Here is a 16,458-nt window from a genome sequence, read left to right as displayed (position 1 = left end):
ACATATTTTAAGTATTTGAACTTGTCAATAGCTCTACTTTTAGTCTTGTAGCGTACAAAAGAAGATTGAGGGTTGTCAAACGAGCTCTTTTCATGAGTAATACCCTTTGGTCGAACGGCCATTTTGGTCAAATCTTACAAGTCGTTTTTTTTTTGTTCAAATTAACTCTAAAGACACCGCATATGTTAGTAAACATGGTTTGTAGGCATTTAGAGTGCTTGTGAGTGTATATGCAGGCTTTAGACTCTTTTTGAGTGCATACTTTTTGATAGCAAAGACGAACGAATTTCGAGAGATACTCTGTCGTCCGAATGGTTTAATGTGATTAATGACACCTTGCGACTTAAGACAATTCATTATATATATATATACATGTAAAAAAACGTAAATGAGTTTGCACTTATGCTTTAGACTCCTGGCAAGATCATTCAAAACAACCTCCAAATCAAAGTTTAAACATCAACTTTATTCTGGCTTTGATTTCTCCACAGAGCTGGTTTCATCGTTATTATGTTCTTTGTCGCCTTCGGTTTTTTTGTCGTTGTCGTCTCTGTATCGATTATCATTTCTAGGTTTCATCATACGCCAAGGGTTTCCACAACGGTCCTTGCCATAATTGATCTTTAATTGAGAATAACCAGACTTGGTCTTCATGCCTTGAAGAGCATTCAAAGCACTGCTGACACTTGTGAAATTGACAAAGGCGCAATTCTTTTCTGTACATACATTGATCAATTCAATTTCACCGTATTCAGAAAAATCCGTACGAAGCTTTTCGGCTGTATGACTATCACAAATATTGCCAATGTAGATATTACGAGTAGCACCATTTTGAACAGCCATAGCAACCTGACTAGACACAGAAGAAGGCTTGCCCCATCCAATACGAACTTTTTTACCCTTGACCACAAGGCCAAATGTGCTGTAGTTTGTATAGACACTGTTGGCAGTTGCAGAGTCCATAAAAGTAACAAAAGCAATATGTTTTTCAGGGAGATAACGAATTTGAAGCAAATTGCCTCCACGAATAGAGTTACAGATATCTTCACAAGTGGCTTCAGGATGAATGTTACCAAAATAAAGCGTACGTTGTGTATTGGTGCCTACATTATGGTTGCCAAATGTAGCGCTGTAAGGATCAAAGCCAAAGCCGCCAGCATTAGCGTAAGGATTATGAAGTGTCATGGCTGTGTTGTACTGATCGACAATATCGCCACAACGGTCTTTACCATAATTAACACGTTTTTCAATCCATGCAGGATCTGAATGCAAGTTAGCAACACACTTGGCGGCAGACAAGATAGACAAGAAATGAACAAAGGCAATGTTCTTTTCACGAAGTAACTTGACATGTTCAATAGGACCAAATTTGCTCAGAGCAAGACGAATGGTGTCTTCTGTATCTTCAGGAGTCAAACGACCCAAATAAACATTACGTGTTGCACCAGCATCAATAGATACTTTGAGTGTGTGAGGGATTGTACTTGGTTTGCCCCATCCGACCTTGAGTTCTGTATCTTTGACCATAAACTTTTTAGACATATATTCTTGATAAAACATTTGGGCAGAAGAAGGATCAATAAAAGACAGGAAGGCACAGCTCTTTTCAGGCACAACACGGAAAGATTCAACAGGACCATGGCGTACGTATTTTAAGATATCATGAGGTGTGATAGTGCTCACGACATTACCAAGATAGATTGTCCGGCTTGTATCGTTTGGTAGACCTGTACCAGGAGCAGTGGGGAAAGCTTGAGGATAAGCAGCATATTGAGCAGCCATCATGTTGTATTGAGGATTTGTGTAACCAGCATACATGGGGTTCGCTGGTTGAGTATAACTAGCATATGGAGATGCATTAACTTGAGGAAAAGGACCTGCTGCAGCGGCTGCAGCGGCTGCATATTGGTTCATAAGTCCGTACTGAGCATACATGTCACTGTAAAGAAGGCTTAATTGTCTGTTAACAAAAACGATAATATAAGCTTACCCATATGTCGATTGTGTATGTCTTGGTCGCTTATTACTGTCACCGTTACTGAAATCAGCGTGTTGAGATGCTTGAGCGTCGCTTGAGCGTTTCATGGATTAGCCTATACATAGTCTGTAATAAAATAATTAGTCTACAGTCTATATTAAGCACAAATCACTAAAGGAATAGAAACTAACTTATACAAAAAGATAAAAAAGAAAGAAAGGAAAAATGAGAATAAGCGTGTTGTTGGAAAAGAAAAAAAAAAGTTAGAAGTGTTCGAAACGATAAACTATCTATTTGTTGTTTACTTGAAAACACTTTCAAGTCGTGTGTTTCAAGTATTAGAAGAAAAGAGCAATCCACTTACAAATCTGATGTTGGTTTAAAAGAAAAAGAAAATAAAAAAGGAGACTTGATTGCAAAGCTTGAAGGATAAAAAGATAAAATGAAAAGGCAAAAAAAAAAGCACAGAAGAAAGGAATAAACATAAAGTTCATATATAAAAATTAAGTATTTACTTACTGTCAAGTCCAAAGGTCTTCAAGAATGTTTCAAGAGAAAGCAAAAGGCGTAAAAAAAAAAGTTTGAAAGGGAAAAAGAAGGAACATTTAAATGTGACGCATTCTATCTCAGCCAATTAAGGATCTGTTGAATGATCTTCATTCACTCCTTCAATTAGAGCGTACACGAATGATTTATTATAGCTATTCAATTAAGATAGAAAGATGCAAGTAAGCAATAGCCTAAAGCCATAGGGAGAAATTCACTCGATGTTTATAAGCTTCGATTGAGGCTTAGAGACCTTAGGAATCATGATTTTGAGAATACCATTTTCAAAGTGAGCCTTAATGCTGTCAGGATCAATAGGATTGGGGAAAGTGTAGGTACGATAGAAAGAACCAACAACTCGTTCATTTACCCACCAGTTGGGAGCAGCATATTCAGTAACATGACCTTCTTCTTTCTTCTGCAGTGCTTGACCTTCAATATCAGCCTTTTCTTTCTGCTTGTTTACTTCCTGCTTGAGTTCTTCATGGCGTTCATGCTTCTTTGTGCCACTCAAAACTAAAGTATTAGTGTCAGGTACTTCAATCTTGATATTGTTCTTGTCAAATCCAGGAACTTCAGCATTGACTTCATAATGATCCTTTTCTTCAAATATATCTGTGACAGGATAGCGAGAACCAAGTGTACTATGAGTAGGGAAGTTTGAGGCACCAAAGACATTATCGCCACCAGTATTGAAAGACACACTAAATGCGTCCATAGCACGTTGAAGATCACGTAAAGTATCGTGGAATAAACGATGAGAGAGAGCCATTATTTTTTTGAGTGAGTATTGATGATGGATTTTAGAAACTTTTGTTTATATACTATCTGTCTTTGCATGAATATATTTGAACAATCATTACATAATGGTGACACTTGATAAATTCTTATTTTGCCCCTTGTTAAGGAGAAACAACAGCAACAAGGAGACCTAATCAATAAATCATTTATTCTTCTCTCTCTCTCTCTTTTCTTATTTTCTTGAATAATGGGTGAAACAGAAGAGATTTTGTTTGATACAAAAAGCTTATTTGAAAGTGATGAGGATGGAAGTATTTCTTATAGAGAACTACCTACTTCTTCATGCAGTATAGATGAAAATCTACAAGATATTGATATGGATGATAAAACAGCACAGATACATTTGCAAGCTATGGAAATTGTGATTCAAAACCTCGGTATCATTCGAGAAAGAGAATTACTCAAGAAGACAAAAAAGCCTCCAAAAAATCAAATCAAATGGAAAACCAATCATTATGATGTCGACTATTCAATGGAAACGCCTATTGACATCAATTGTTACACTTCAAGCCTTGATGTCAAAAAGATAGCCAACATACCCATGAATCAACTTGGGCCTCGAGAACAAGAAGAAGCAGGTACTTGACCATATATCCTTACTTGTATTGATATCCCGCATAGATGAGCCTGTTAGAAAGGGTATGCGATGTTTATTTGATAATAAGTTTTTGAAGGCGAAATCACTGTTTCAAACAAAAGCGTCAAGGTGAGTTACTGTCAAGCAGAAAGACAGATAAATTAACAGTACTACATTAGCGATCCTCTTTACATTTTTGGATTGGGTATAATGGCATTTATGAAAGCAATGATGGTAATTCATGTCGAATGAAGTTACATGTTGTTCTTATTACGTCCTGTATTAGACCGAAAATCAAGATGAAACCCAACTTGCTATGAACATTTTTTTAATTGCATACAGTGTCGCATCAGCACAGATTGATAATTCAACGACAAAAAAGAGTTTCTGGCCTTTTAGTTTCTCATCTCTCATCACCTCAAACCATACAGGTCTTCCAAACAATCCACCCATACATCAAAACACAGCGCCAGGAGAAACACCTAGTTTTATACCAAATGGCGTATTAAGAGCCAATGTGATTAAAGCAGAATGCTGCTTATTTATTGGCATGCTTCAGATAACACAGGAGACCATCATGAGTTATATCAAATGTGGACTCAACCTAAAAAAAGGTACTATGTCAACAATTTCTTTCTTTTTTAACACAAACTAAATGCATGTAGCCTTCACTTGTTACACCATTGTCTGGCAAGAGTACAAAAGAATGGGACAGCGTTATACAAAATACATGGATCGTAACACAATTTCTGCTATCCAATTTGGCCTAGGATCAGTTCATTTGTTACTGTCTGTATTACCACCTAAAGTTCTCAAAGTCATTTCTTCGCTTGGGTTCAAGAGTGACAAACAATTAGGGTTTGCACTTTTAAAGTTATGCGTAGAAGGAAAAGGTGTTCGATCACCTTTGGCCTCACTCATGTAAGTATATTTTTTTCGAAAATAGCTAATTTCATCCAGGCTTTTATCGTACTATTCCCTCCTTTCTTCATTTGTGCCTCAATTACATGCTCTCGAGTTCAAGAGTGCTTCTGTAGAATGCCTAAGAGATGCTCAAAAAAGCTATCCAAGTTCCTGTCTTTTTCTTTATTATGCTGCTCGCATTTCACGCGTCACGAAAAATTTGGTTTTATCTACTCAATCATTTACATTTGCTGTAGATGCCTGTCGAAATGAATGGATGGATACTGCCATGACGCAAATAGGGTATTATGAGATTGGATTCAATTTTGCTTTACAGCTGGACTGGCAATCAGCACTCGGTTATTTTGAAAAGCTTAGTCAAGAGAAATACTACTGGTCTCCTGCTCTCTGTCAATACTTTATTGGGGCATGCTATGGTATGCTGGGGCAGCAAACAGAGAGTATCTTGGCATTTGCACTCGTACCCCAGTTCGTCAAAGACCAAAAGAAGCGATCGTGTATAGACAATTATGTCAAACAAAAAGTCGAGTTTTTTCAAAAGAGTGGGTATCAAGATTTAGATTTCAGTTTACCAGCACTTGAGTTACTGTTAGTCTGGAATGCATTTGATCAAATGGAGAAAGGCACTCTGGAAGCCTGCTTAGTACTTGTTCAAAATACACTTGAACTGACTTGTGAAAGAGAGAAACTAGAATATGCAGTTCGATTGGTGGAACTTGTGCCTTCAACAAAGCCATCAGGGTTCTATAACCAAAGAGCTATTCTTATGTTGATGAAGGCAGCTATTTTAAATGCACTTGGGCAGCATGAGGATAGTATATCTCATCTTAATTGGGTAATGGACCATAAGCATCAACTTTGTTCAGAGACATGGATTGTTCCTTTTACATACTGGGGTAAATAGATATGTATGAGAATAAGCAAGATTAAACATTTATGATAGAAGCAGGTATTACCAGTTGGGGATTAGGCAATTTCTCCAAGAGCCGAACATGCTGGGAAAAGGCTTTGACGTTTACAAAATATACTTTTGAATATAGGATGGCTATTCGTCTTAGCTTAGCATTAAGCAAATGTGATCAAGTAGGTGCTACCGTTCTTAAGCAAAAGAAAGAATCGGGAATATCAACACAAGGCAAAAAGCGGATGCCTGTTGCTTGATGAAATAAAGGAATGTCATTGTCATTAGATCTCCGCATTCAAAATATAATTAGAAAAAAACTTGTTTTAATCTTACTTCCTCTTTTTCTTTCTATTTCTGCTCATGCCAGTATCAGAAACAGCACCATTGCTATCAAATCATTCAAGCAGACCAGTTCATGTATATGCTACAATAGCAGCCATGGGAGGACTTGTATGTGGTTATGATACAGGTTCAATTTCAGGCATCATCGCACTACCTAATTTTCAAGAGCGATTCTTTCTCTATGGCTCGTCTGCTTATTACCAAAGCATGTTATTAGCTTCATTTCTTGTTACTTGTATGAGTGGGGCATTTTTTTCTGGCTATTTTTGTGGTAAGAAATTCAAACAAAAATACAATAACTCATGATCCTAGATCATATCGGCAGAAAGCATTCAATGTTACTAGGTTCTTGTTTACTTTGGGTAGGCATATCATGCGAACTTTTGGGTTTAAATATGTTGTCCCTTGTTCTAGGGCGGCTGATCAGCGGTACAGGCACCGGTCTTATGACGAATGCCATACCACTCTATCAATCAGAAATTGCACCAGCAAATATTCGTGGTAAACTCATCAGTCTCTTTGCCTTGCTTTCTTCATTTGGTCAGATGATTGGCTACTGGGTTACGTATAAGAGTAGCTACTTAGAACTTGATCTATCTTGGCGCATGCCTTGGCTTGTGCAGATGATTCTCTGTATGCTGTATATAGTTCTTGTCTGTTACTTGCCCTTCTCTCCTCGATGGCTTATTGACAAACAAAGAGAAAAAGAAGGACTACAAGTACTGTCAGTTATTTACAACGTGCCTCAAGACAATACGTTCATTCAACAAGCAGCTATCGAGATAAAAGCATCTATAGAAGCAGAGAAAAAGACAGGAGATAGTTGCACATTTAGTGAATTGTTTCAAGGATCCAATCTATCGAGAACATGTTTTGCATTCTTTATTTCAGTAGCCACTTGTTTTACAGGCAATGTGGTTATCTTGTATTATGCTCCACAAATATTTAAACAAGCAGGGCTAAGTGATATATCTGTTTCCTTGGCTTTGACAGGAGGTATTGGATGCTTATCGCTCTTATTTACAGCATTATCTTTACAATGGTGGATTGATCTTTGGGGCCGAAAAGCGCTATTCTTTGTAGGCTCAGTAATTTCAGCCATATGTATGATTCTGATAGGCTGTATGTTTGATTTCTTCATAAAGGTGTCAAACGACGATATTATTTTAACAAACAATAGCGCAAGACTTGTTATTATTGCTTGCATTTATCTTTTCTCTGCCGCTCATGCCGGTACATGGGGCGTAGCGAACTATGTATATACTGCTGAAATATTCAGTATGCGGTGTAGAGCCAAAGGGCTTTCATTAACATATGCTCTTAGCTGGGCTTGTAGCATTGTGATAACTTATTGCGCTCCTTATTGTTTGGCCTATTCTGTGTCTGGTGTCTATTACTTCTTTGGGTTGTGCTCCATCATTACTGTTTTTGGGATAGCGTGCATGCCTGAAACCAGAGGAAAGACATTGGAGGAAATCGATATCATGTTTGACAAATAATTTATATATTCTACAAGAAGTACATACATTCTTTGTACTTTAAAGCTAGTTGCATTCTTTTATCTAAGCCATGTTTCATCCTATGTTGAGTATTTGGAAGTATCAGCAACTCTTTTTTCCTTGTTGCACAAATTACCGAAGAAACAGGCTTAAACACGGACCATTATAAACAAATTCAATTGTTATGCACTGCAAATGATATCACAAGAATAATCAATGATGTTAAAGCATCTGTTATTTCAAAAGCACCATCAGGTTTAATTTACAAGTTAAAAAAGCAACGCTTTGTCTTTATTGAAAAAAAAAATGGAGCTCAAGCATAAAGATGGGTGTAAAATAATTCAGGACAGTTCTTTATTTATGACAGATGATGTAGATGCCCAAGGGAGGAAGACCAGATTGTTGAATAGCGCGATTTTCTTGCTTGATAAACTCTTTCAAAACCTCTTGGTTCGTTTCATTGTCAGTCAATCTAAAGAATGGAATGAGTTTTTGAATTATTTTATGTCAATTGATTTACCCTGCGAATACAACGAAATGATAAAGTTGAGCAGCCTTGATATACTCAACGTTTTCTTTACCAAAATGTTGCTCAATTTGCTTGAAGAGCTCAGTAGCTGGTGTAATACCCTCAGGATCATCTCTGTGAAATTTACCCATGTTTTCCTTGATAGGTCTGAACCATCTTTCAGAATTAGACAAGTTGACATTCAAAAACTTGGAAAGCATCTTTTTAGTATGACCAGCGTTTTCTAATCTTTCTTGTAAGGGAATCAAGTGTCCACCAGCACGCAATAAATCCAAACGATCAAAAAACCAATCAACATGTTCAAATGTGGCAGGATCTGTATAAATTTCTTCAGCCACAAAGACACCATCCTCATTCAGCAAATTACTAGCATTTTGCAAGGCCTATATGCAAAAAGTTAATCTTTTTTTTAACAAGTAATAAAATATACCTTTTCAATAGGATGGCAATGATGAAGAGACTTTGTAAATAAGACTACATCAAACTTTTCCTCAGTTGAGAAATTAAAGATATCACCGCGTTCAAAAGAAACATCATTTCCATTTGACTTGGCCTTGGCAGCTTCAATGTCATCAGAGGGATCAATGGCCTTAATTTTGACCTGATCCTTTAAGGCATCCTTAAGAATCAAGGCAAAGTCTCCAGGTCTAGTAACCATATTAATATGGAGAAAGGTAGCTTTATAATGAATAATTACCCACAACCTACTTCAAGAATCTTGACAACCCTGGTTGTAGAAGCGGAAAAGAATTTGGTGTGCAAGAGATTCTATCACCCAATCGTGTTTACCACCTTGCTTCTTCAATATATTGTTTACCTTAAACAAGCTTAAGAAGTCTTCGTTTTCAATGAATTTGAGTTTTCCTACGTTAGACATGATTTATTGAATGAAGAATTAAATGGATGCAGTGAGTATTTATAAGATTCATGGAAAGCGGTTTTTTAAAATTTCGGCGGTTCAGGCGAAAACAACATTTTCGGCGTACTTTTTAGACTTTGTGTGGGTGGGGGACTTCCATTGTTTGGTCATCCGCACATCAAGCATTGGTACCACACAAAACAAAACACGCATAGAAAAACACTAGGGGAGTTATTTATTTTCTACATCTGATAAGGTATGTCGATCTGATTTCAGCCAGAGATCTTTGTTACGCAAATATACCCTATACTCTGTCTTACCATACAATATCAGCCTAAATCAATGACGCATCAAGATTTCACAACCAACTAAGTTTTTCCCGACCAATTTTTTTTTCACTTTCTTTTTCCCTTTTTCTTTTTATATTTATTTATCTAAAATGGCTGGAAAAGGAGTAGTGAGAAGCATGTAAGTTTGTATTTGTAGGAAAAATAGAATCTAAGTATATTTAGTAAAAACTATGCAAAAGGATTTTCTGACGTTCAGATTAAAGTGAGAGAAGCTACTTCAAACGATAATTGGGGCCCAAGTGGCTCTCTTATGAACGAAATTGCCCAGTTAACATTCAATGAGTAAGTTTAAGATATAAGGGGGATCCGTAATTCATTCTATATATAGACAAGACTTTATTGAAATCATGGACATGCTGGACAGAAGACTAAACGACAAAGGAAAGAACTGGCGTCATGTATTTAAAGTAAGTAAAAGAAACAAAAAAAAAATATTTATGCATAAAAAAAATCAGGCTTTGCTTGTGTTGGACTACTGTCTTCATGTTGGATCAGAAAATGTTGTGTTGTATGCTAAAGAGAATATTTATGTGATTCGTACACTTAAAGAGTTTCAGCATATTGACGATGCTGGTAAAGATGTCGGTTTTAATGTGCGCCAAAAAGCCAAAGACATTACCAGTTTATTGATGGACGAACAACGCTTAAAAGAAGAACGTCGCTCTCGTCACCATATGCAAGACAGAATGGCAGGTGTTGGAGACTACATGAATGATGTCATGTTTAAAGGAAGGAATAACGATGAAGTGGATGTATATAGAAATCCAGGTTATCTGGACGAAGACAGAGATCTGAAGAAAGCTATTGAGGAAAGTAAACGTTTAGCAGAGCAAGAATCCAGAAGAAGAGGGGAAGGGTAAAATAAGCATTTGGCTATTAATTGATAGCTAAGTTTGTGTTTTATAGTTCAGATGAAGATTTACAAAGAGCCATTCGAGAAAGTGAACAAGAAGCTAGAGAATTAGAGAGAAAGAGAAGGGAGAAATTAGATAATGAAAATCAAAGCAATTTATTTGGTAATTTCATTACCAATGAACCTTCTCAGCAAACGTAAGGAAACAAAACAAAAGAAGAGGAATTGATTTTCTTTGATAGTTTTTCACCATTTCCAGCACAACAAAGCTTTGATTCTTTAATGAATCCTTATCAACAACAACAGCAATTTGCTCAACCCACAGGCATGTCGTTTGCGGAGCCCATTCAACATCGCCACAACCCTTATCAGAATAATAGCCAAGGGTTTAATGCTTCACATCTTCAGGCACAAATGACAGGTTTCCAACAAATACAAACAACAGCATTTCAACAACCCCAAGCGACTGGATTCCAACAACCACAAATGACAGGATTCCAACAGCCTCAAATGACAGGATTTCAACAGCCCCAAATGACAGGCTATAGCAGCAATCCATTTGGACAATCAACATCGTCTTCTTCCTTTGGAACTTCAAATTCTCAAGTATGAAAATGATGCATCATGACAATGTTGTTAAATATACATAGACTATGCAAGCATCCCCTTCAACGCCTTCAAACTATAGCAAGTTGAATGCCATGCTACAAAACAGAGAGTAAGAATGCATGACTTTATAATGACATCACATCTAATTTGCTTAGTGATGGAATGGACACCTTTGGTAACACTGGAAATTTACGTATTCCTTAGTAAGACAAAGACACAAAGAAAATTTTTTTTTACTCAAACACACATATTTTATAGTGGTACAGGATTTGCAGCAACGGGCGCATTAGTATCACAGAACAACAATAATTCGTTTTCACAGGTAAAAATAAAAAAGAAGAAAAAAGAAGATAATTTACTTTATTGCTCTAGCCATTTGCTCAACAACCAAGTCGTAATCCGTTTGGTAATACAACTCAACCTCAACAAGGACAAGCGCAACAAAAAAGTATGTTTGAAATGATGCAACAACCACAACAACAACAAATGACGGGATTTCCCCAAATGACAGGTATGCAACAACAGCAACAACAGCAACCTCAATTCACTGGTCAACCCTCTTTTCTTTAAAAATAAACAGTGTGTGTGTGGGAACACAAACAGTGTTGTTTGTTATTATCAAGAAATGTTTGAAACTGAGTTTGATAACAAAAAAGAGATAAAATGCAGACTGCGTGTTACACCAATCAGAATTTGAGTATGGCATCATGATAAGAAAATGATGTAAAAGGGTAAAGAAGGGGTCTATCAAAAGAAATTCTTATTTAATAGCCTATTTTATTTATTTTTTCCTTTTTTTTATTCTTTATCTCTTTCTTTTAAAATGCAAAAAAGGGTAACACTAAAAAGACCTACAGTATGCCATGATGAGCAAGAGACGAATGAATATACTCGCCAACTTGTTGCTAGTGCTTTATCTTTACCCAAGTCCTCTATGGTGAAGATCACAACGCCTTCAAAACCACCTGTACAAGACACAACTCAATCAATTGAACTACCGCGTTTTCTAAAATCCTCCTTGAGAACTCCTAAATCTGCGTCGGCGCCTTGTTCGCCTACTTCAGGCATGAAATCTGTTCAATTCAGTAAGCACAATCTCGAAGATATTTGCCTGTTTAGAAAAGCACAAACACCCTTAGCTATCAGTCAGAAAAAAATCTTTTGGGCACAAAATGGATCAGAAGAAGATGATGATGAAAGTGATGAGGATGAGGATGATAGATTGACTCGTTCGCTTGTTTTTCCCAATTGGTCTACTACTCGTTTAGCTGATATTATCGATCGAAAAAATAAGTTAATTCGCATAGACAAGAATTCGTTTAGTATGGATCAAGATACTCTTATAGGAAAAGTCTCTGTCAGGAATCTAGACTATCACAAGTCAGTGACGATTCGATATACTTTTGACTTTTGGGAAACTATTGATAATGTTCAAGCTAATTTCTACCAAGGTCACAAGGCATATGACGTCTTTTCATTCAAAATCACTGTGCCAAAAAATGCTACCACACTTTATTTTGCTATCAACTATAAAGTAGGCACTCAAGACTATTGGGATAACAACGACACTCGCAATTATGAAATCCAATTTGCAACCAAGAAGCCATTGTTATTAGACAATGTCATACAGCCACAACCACAACCACAACCACAACCACAACCACAACAAATAGCTTTTGAAGATAAGCTCAAGTCTAGGTATGATTTTAGCCAATCTATCTCTCAAGTTAAAAATAATCCTGCGCCGATACCTTCTCCTCCATTCTCTCAAAAGACATTGGCTATGCCGATTCCTACAAGACGAAAATCATCACCACCTTCACCTTCCTGCCATTCCCCATTGGCTACTTCACCTTCTTTTATGGATTTGAATTCCCAATCTTATATGGAACTTGTAAATAAGTATTGCTTTTACTCAACAAGCCCTAGTAGATCACCCATGTCTATTAACGGATAAATATATACTCTTTTTTATTTATTTATTTCTTTAATGCTCTCTTCTTTTTAATGGCTTCCATTTGATCAAAATTCTTGTAAGCTCTTCTTTCGTATTCCTTGAGTTTGTATTTTCTGCTTGGATTGACTGGTATTCTAGGTTCAATAATATTACGTTTTTGAATGCTATGAAATCTATCGCGAAACATATTTCCTTCAGGCTAAAAATGTACATATTAATTTCACTTTCTACTCTTTTTTTTTCTGCCTTACTTTTAATTGACGAAGTGTCTCACACAATTCTTCTGTTAATTGGACATCCACTGGTAATTCAGGTACAGTGTATTTACCAAGCTTCTTGACACCTTTCTTTTCTTCTTCTGATCTACGTTCACCTCTCTTTTCGGCCAAAGCATCTAATTCTTCCATGCGTTCAGCCAATTCAGCTTCAATCTGACGAAGTTTATCAATTTGTTGACGAATAGCTTTTTCATGTAATTTTTGTTTCTTTTCTAATTCGGCTGTAGCTAAGCGATGTGATTTATGACGTTCTTGGCGAGTCTTGCGTTCAGCTGCCTTTTTCTTGTTAGAGTCTTTTTTCCTTTCTCTTCCTGCTCCTCCTCTTCTTCTTGTTCAGCAGACACAACAATTTTACCATCTGCTGTAATTTCTGAAGTAGCTAACTCATCAGCTAATAACTTGAGTTCTTCACGATAAGAAAGTTGTTCTTGAAGTTGTTTAAGGATTTCTGCCTTGCGTTCTTCTACTGCTGTAGCCTTAGCAAGTAACTTTTGATGCTCTTCTACTGTAGGGTTGTATGAATGGCCACCTTCAGGTGTTTGAACAGCAGGAATGTGATCTAATGCAACAGGTTTTTCATTCAATGTCTTGGGTGCCTTTAATTTAGCCTCAATAGGCAAGAAATCATTCACAGGTGCTTCTTCCATAGGTGCTACACATAAAATGGTCAACATACTATTACGTTTAAGTTCACATGTACCATCATCCCAAAGATCATATTTCTTTTGTTGAGCTGCCTTATTCTTCTTTTTAGGTGCAATGGGTGCATTGTTTTCGATTTTACGCTTCAATGTCTTATATTCATGCTTAGAAGCCACCTTGTCTGTCATTTCTGGCTTTTTAAATGGGTTCTTTGATTGAACAGTAGGCACGGCTGATCGTTGAGCCAAGATTTCATCCACACGGAGAGGTTTATCTTTAGCAAGTTGACGTTTGACTACCAAAAAAAATTTTCTTTAATAAATTTTTGGACAGGATATCAAACTTTGATTTTACCTGTACTATCACCTGCGACATCAATAGTAAAAAGCTCTTCATCCTTTAATTGTTCATTATGACCACTATCAAAAATTATTAGATCAAGTTACGATCGCAACCAAAAGTTTATATTTCTTACACCACTCTTTCAATGGCACGCAATTCTTCTTGAGCTTCTTCTACGTCTGTAATATCTACATTTTTACGCCATGCCTTCTTGCCCTTACGGCTAGGTTGAGTCTTCTTTTTTTGAATTTCCATGATAAATAAAAAAAAAAGTCTTCTCAATTGTCAAAAAAAGTAAAGAAAAAACTTGCAGACTAAATGGTCACAGAGAAAGAGTCACAAGGACATAAAAGGAAAATCGCATTTATGCTTGTTGTTCTTGACAAGAATTGTTTGGTAAAAAGCTGTGTACAATCGGAAAGATATGTCGTGATTTGATAAGAAAATCCCGAATCATCATTTGCTGTCAATGACAGATTTGTAGTCATTGAATTATGCATTAAGCCGCAGTATATAAAAAAAAGGCACAGTAAAAAAAAGAGAGAGAAAGAGAGAGACAAAAGATAATTAATTAATATAAAATAGGGCTTATTTTTTTTTTTTTTTAATTTTTTCTCTCTCTCTTTTTTTCTTACTTTATCTATACCCTCAATTCAACTCATTATGTCAAACAAATTCATAAACGATATCCAATCAATAAGTTATTCAAAACTAGCAGAATATGATCAAACACGCATTGATCTGCCTATTCGTAAATACGTTTTAATCACAAATCTTCTGCGTGATCCTTCTTCACCGCCTGCTATCATGTCAAATATGGAACAACATTGGTTTGATGCCTGTATCAATCAACTGGATAAAGAAGAGCAAGAACAGGAAGAAGAGAACCAACAAGAACAAGAACCAGTGAATACAACTGAACCAGATAAAAACAAACAATACACAAACAACAATATTCATTTACATGCCTTTTATCATCTACATCATGGAAATGGATTCCTTGTATGCGCTTCAAAAATTTAAAAAAAAAAACCAATCCCCCTTTTCATCTTGTACAGTTCAAACACCCATTTGTATTATTTATTCAATAAAAGAAAAAAAAAAGACATGTCTTTGTTATGCCAAATGATGGCGGAAAATGAAACCCGTTCAATATGATTTATGCGTGTCAATAAAACATTTTTCTTGAGAAAAAATAAGGCATCGATTGCGTGTGTACTATGCTGCGGATCTCTTTTTTTTTCTATGATATGACTCACACGTATAATAAATGACAGCTGGGAGTGTTTTATTAGACAATTGACATAACTGCGCCATAATTACTTGTTTATGGGACACAAGACTCCTCCCGTGTAAGGAGTAGCTATCACAAGTGGCGTCCATAAAAGACCAAAGATATGAAAAGAGACCTAAATAAAGAATAAATTTTATAACTAATCACATTGTCTTTTACCCTAAGCAGCACATTGAGTGAATGTCTTTCCTTATCAGCAGTACAAGCATGATATAGATTTTGAAAAGTAGGGTCATTTCGATCTGCAGCTTGATAGTTTACATTAAACGTTAGACTGATAGGTGAAATAGTACCTGGAGCCAAGACAATAGGTGCATTGGTTGATGCCCATGCAAACTTTGCCTGTGTCAAACTATCCACCATGACAAAATCCAGCTTCGTCAATCGAGTTGGAATCCAATTATCTCGATTATCCAAAGTCACATTGATTTGCCATGCTGCCCTTAAAGAAGATCGTGAGGGCATCATGGGAGTCCAATCAAGTGGCTCTAGACTGTCAGCACCTCCATCCATAGAGACACGCGGCGTTCTTGGCCAACAAAAGAAAGCGGTAATGGCTCCCAAAATGATAAAGAGAAATGTACTAAATACAAATAAACGAGTATGGAATCGACACTTTCTGGTTCTCCTTTGATGAATACTGGTTGTGGTAGAATGAATCATCGTGCTTGTAGGTCTAGGACTAGTTATCTTTTTTTGGGAAAGAGCTTCATGGTCTTTATCACGATTTAATGAAGTGGCTATACTTTGTGCCATGGAACAGCTACAATGATAATGCTTGTCTATCGATTCTTTATCACATGTACAGTAGCTCTTGCTCTCTTGATCACAGAAGCAGCTTTCACAGCATTGACTTGAGTCCACTAAAGAAGATGCATAAGAAACTACAATAGTCAACATGGATGTGTTACATATATAGAGAATAATCTTTACTAATACTATTACTGTGATCAGTGTGCTCTCTTTGATGGCTCATTATTTCAATAAAAAAAAAGAGAGAAAAAGAACAACGAAAGAAGAGATACTCAGTCTATGTAGAAGCATGCCTGGTGCATAATATAAGGAATACCCCTTTTACTTTGTTGTAAAAGTAATAAGAGAGCACATTTCCCAATAAAGTAATGAACCCCTGGTCTACTAAAGGAACTTTGCATTCTCAACCAATCATGCTATA

The 16,458-nt window shown here is 36.4% G+C and overlaps 11 protein-coding genes across 11 annotated transcripts; 6 read left to right on the top strand and 5 right to left on the bottom strand.

Annotated features, from left to right (window-relative positions):
* Positions 1 to 177: 177 nt before the first annotated feature.
* Positions 178 to 2,544, bottom strand: B0P05DRAFT_292332 (uncharacterized protein). The gene is made up of 3 exons (XM_051573459.1): positions 2,498 to 2,544; positions 1,991 to 2,399; positions 178 to 1,939 (listed from the first exon to the last, which is right to left on the bottom strand). The coding sequence occupies exons 2-3, from the start codon at positions 2,083 to 2,085 to the stop codon at positions 466 to 468; spliced, it is 1,569 nt and encodes a 522-aa protein (XP_051437997.1). The 5' UTR covers positions 2,086 to 2,399; positions 2,498 to 2,544; the 3' UTR covers positions 178 to 465.
* On the bottom strand, positions 2,385 to 3,317 carry B0P05DRAFT_292349 (HSP20-like chaperone). Its single transcript, XM_051573460.1, has 2 exons — positions 2,498 to 3,317; positions 2,385 to 2,443 (listed from the first exon to the last, which is right to left on the bottom strand). Exon 1 carries the CDS (start codon positions 3,294 to 3,296, stop codon positions 2,739 to 2,741), a length of 558 nt encoding a protein of 185 aa, XP_051437996.1. The 5' UTR covers positions 3,297 to 3,317; the 3' UTR covers positions 2,385 to 2,443; positions 2,498 to 2,738.
* A 138-nt stretch (positions 3,318 to 3,455) lies between these two features.
* On the top strand, positions 3,456 to 6,086 carry B0P05DRAFT_527859 (uncharacterized protein). The gene is made up of 7 exons (XM_051576585.1): positions 3,456 to 3,903; positions 3,947 to 4,031; positions 4,082 to 4,136; positions 4,189 to 4,516; positions 4,568 to 4,823; positions 4,863 to 5,722; positions 5,770 to 6,086. The coding sequence occupies exons 1-7, from the start codon at positions 3,513 to 3,515 to the stop codon at positions 5,985 to 5,987; spliced, it is 2,193 nt and encodes a 730-aa protein (XP_051437995.1). The 5' UTR covers positions 3,456 to 3,512; the 3' UTR covers positions 5,988 to 6,086.
* A 4-nt stretch (positions 6,087 to 6,090) lies between these two features.
* B0P05DRAFT_463748 (general substrate transporter) lies at positions 6,091 to 7,571 on the top strand (the record flags this gene model as incomplete). The annotated part of the gene is made up of 2 exons (XM_051574182.1): positions 6,091 to 6,343; positions 6,385 to 7,571. 2 exons carry the CDS (start codon positions 6,091 to 6,093, stop codon positions 7,569 to 7,571), a joined length of 1,440 nt encoding a protein of 479 aa, XP_051437994.1.
* A 354-nt stretch (positions 7,572 to 7,925) lies between these two features.
* On the bottom strand, positions 7,926 to 8,977 carry B0P05DRAFT_584014 (S-adenosyl-L-methionine-dependent methyltransferase; the record flags this gene model as incomplete). The annotated part of the gene is made up of 5 exons (XM_051582305.1): positions 7,926 to 8,043; positions 8,092 to 8,483; positions 8,531 to 8,747; positions 8,798 to 8,868; positions 8,918 to 8,977. 5 exons carry the CDS (start codon positions 8,975 to 8,977, stop codon positions 7,926 to 7,928), a joined length of 858 nt encoding a protein of 285 aa, XP_051437993.1.
* Positions 8,978 to 9,337: 360 nt separating this feature from the next.
* B0P05DRAFT_292191 (uncharacterized protein) lies at positions 9,338 to 10,284 on the top strand. The gene is made up of 4 exons (XM_051573457.1): positions 9,338 to 9,427; positions 9,472 to 9,591; positions 9,638 to 9,716; positions 9,765 to 10,284. The coding sequence occupies exons 1-4, from the start codon at positions 9,399 to 9,401 to the stop codon at positions 10,167 to 10,169; spliced, it is 633 nt and encodes a 210-aa protein (XP_051437992.1). The 5' UTR covers positions 9,338 to 9,398; the 3' UTR covers positions 10,170 to 10,284.
* Positions 10,285 to 10,295: 11 nt separating this feature from the next.
* Positions 10,296 to 11,501, top strand: B0P05DRAFT_292211 (uncharacterized protein). Its single transcript, XM_051573458.1, has 6 exons — positions 10,296 to 10,325; positions 10,405 to 10,768; positions 10,813 to 10,880; positions 10,927 to 10,974; positions 11,030 to 11,093; positions 11,144 to 11,501. The coding sequence occupies exons 2-6, from the start codon at positions 10,445 to 10,447 to the stop codon at positions 11,339 to 11,341; spliced, it is 702 nt and encodes a 233-aa protein (XP_051437991.1). The 5' UTR covers positions 10,296 to 10,325; positions 10,405 to 10,444; the 3' UTR covers positions 11,342 to 11,501.
* Positions 11,502 to 11,574: 73 nt separating this feature from the next.
* On the top strand, positions 11,575 to 12,744 carry B0P05DRAFT_634596 (putative phosphatase regulatory subunit-domain-containing protein). The gene has a single exon (XM_051583554.1). The coding sequence runs from the start codon at positions 11,595 to 11,597 to the stop codon at positions 12,726 to 12,728; it is 1,134 nt and encodes a 377-aa protein (XP_051437990.1). The 5' UTR covers positions 11,575 to 11,594; the 3' UTR covers positions 12,729 to 12,744.
* Positions 12,718 to 14,274, bottom strand: B0P05DRAFT_527842 (ribosome biogenesis protein Nop53/GLTSCR2). The gene is made up of 5 exons (XM_051576584.1): positions 14,124 to 14,274; positions 14,003 to 14,067; positions 13,707 to 13,943; positions 13,362 to 13,658; positions 12,718 to 13,299 (listed from the first exon to the last, which is right to left on the bottom strand). Exons 1-5 carry the CDS (start codon positions 14,243 to 14,245, stop codon positions 12,956 to 12,958), a joined length of 1,065 nt encoding a protein of 354 aa, XP_051437989.1. The 5' UTR covers positions 14,246 to 14,274; the 3' UTR covers positions 12,718 to 12,955.
* Positions 14,275 to 14,605: 331 nt separating this feature from the next.
* B0P05DRAFT_527840 (uncharacterized protein) lies at positions 14,606 to 15,116 on the top strand. Its single transcript, XM_051576583.1, has one exon. The coding sequence runs from the start codon at positions 14,654 to 14,656 to the stop codon at positions 15,011 to 15,013; it is 360 nt and encodes a 119-aa protein (XP_051437988.1). The 5' UTR covers positions 14,606 to 14,653; the 3' UTR covers positions 15,014 to 15,116.
* On the bottom strand, positions 15,117 to 16,313 carry B0P05DRAFT_527835 (uncharacterized protein). Its single transcript, XM_051576582.1, has 2 exons — positions 15,444 to 16,313; positions 15,117 to 15,399 (listed from the first exon to the last, which is right to left on the bottom strand). The coding sequence occupies exons 1-2, from the start codon at positions 16,182 to 16,184 to the stop codon at positions 15,310 to 15,312; spliced, it is 831 nt and encodes a 276-aa protein (XP_051437987.1). The 5' UTR covers positions 16,185 to 16,313; the 3' UTR covers positions 15,117 to 15,309.
* Positions 16,314 to 16,458: the final 145 nt, after the last annotated feature.

Source organism: Gilbertella persicaria, assembly GCF_025201335.1.
Source record: "Gilbertella persicaria strain CBS 190.32 chromosome Unknown B0P05scaffold_6, whole genome shotgun sequence".
NCBI classification, from domain to species: Eukaryota; Fungi; Mucoromycota; class Mucoromycetes; order Mucorales; family Choanephoraceae; genus Gilbertella; species Gilbertella persicaria.
Note: the sequence above shows the minus strand (reverse complement) of the source record. Positions and strands in the feature narration are given on the sequence as shown.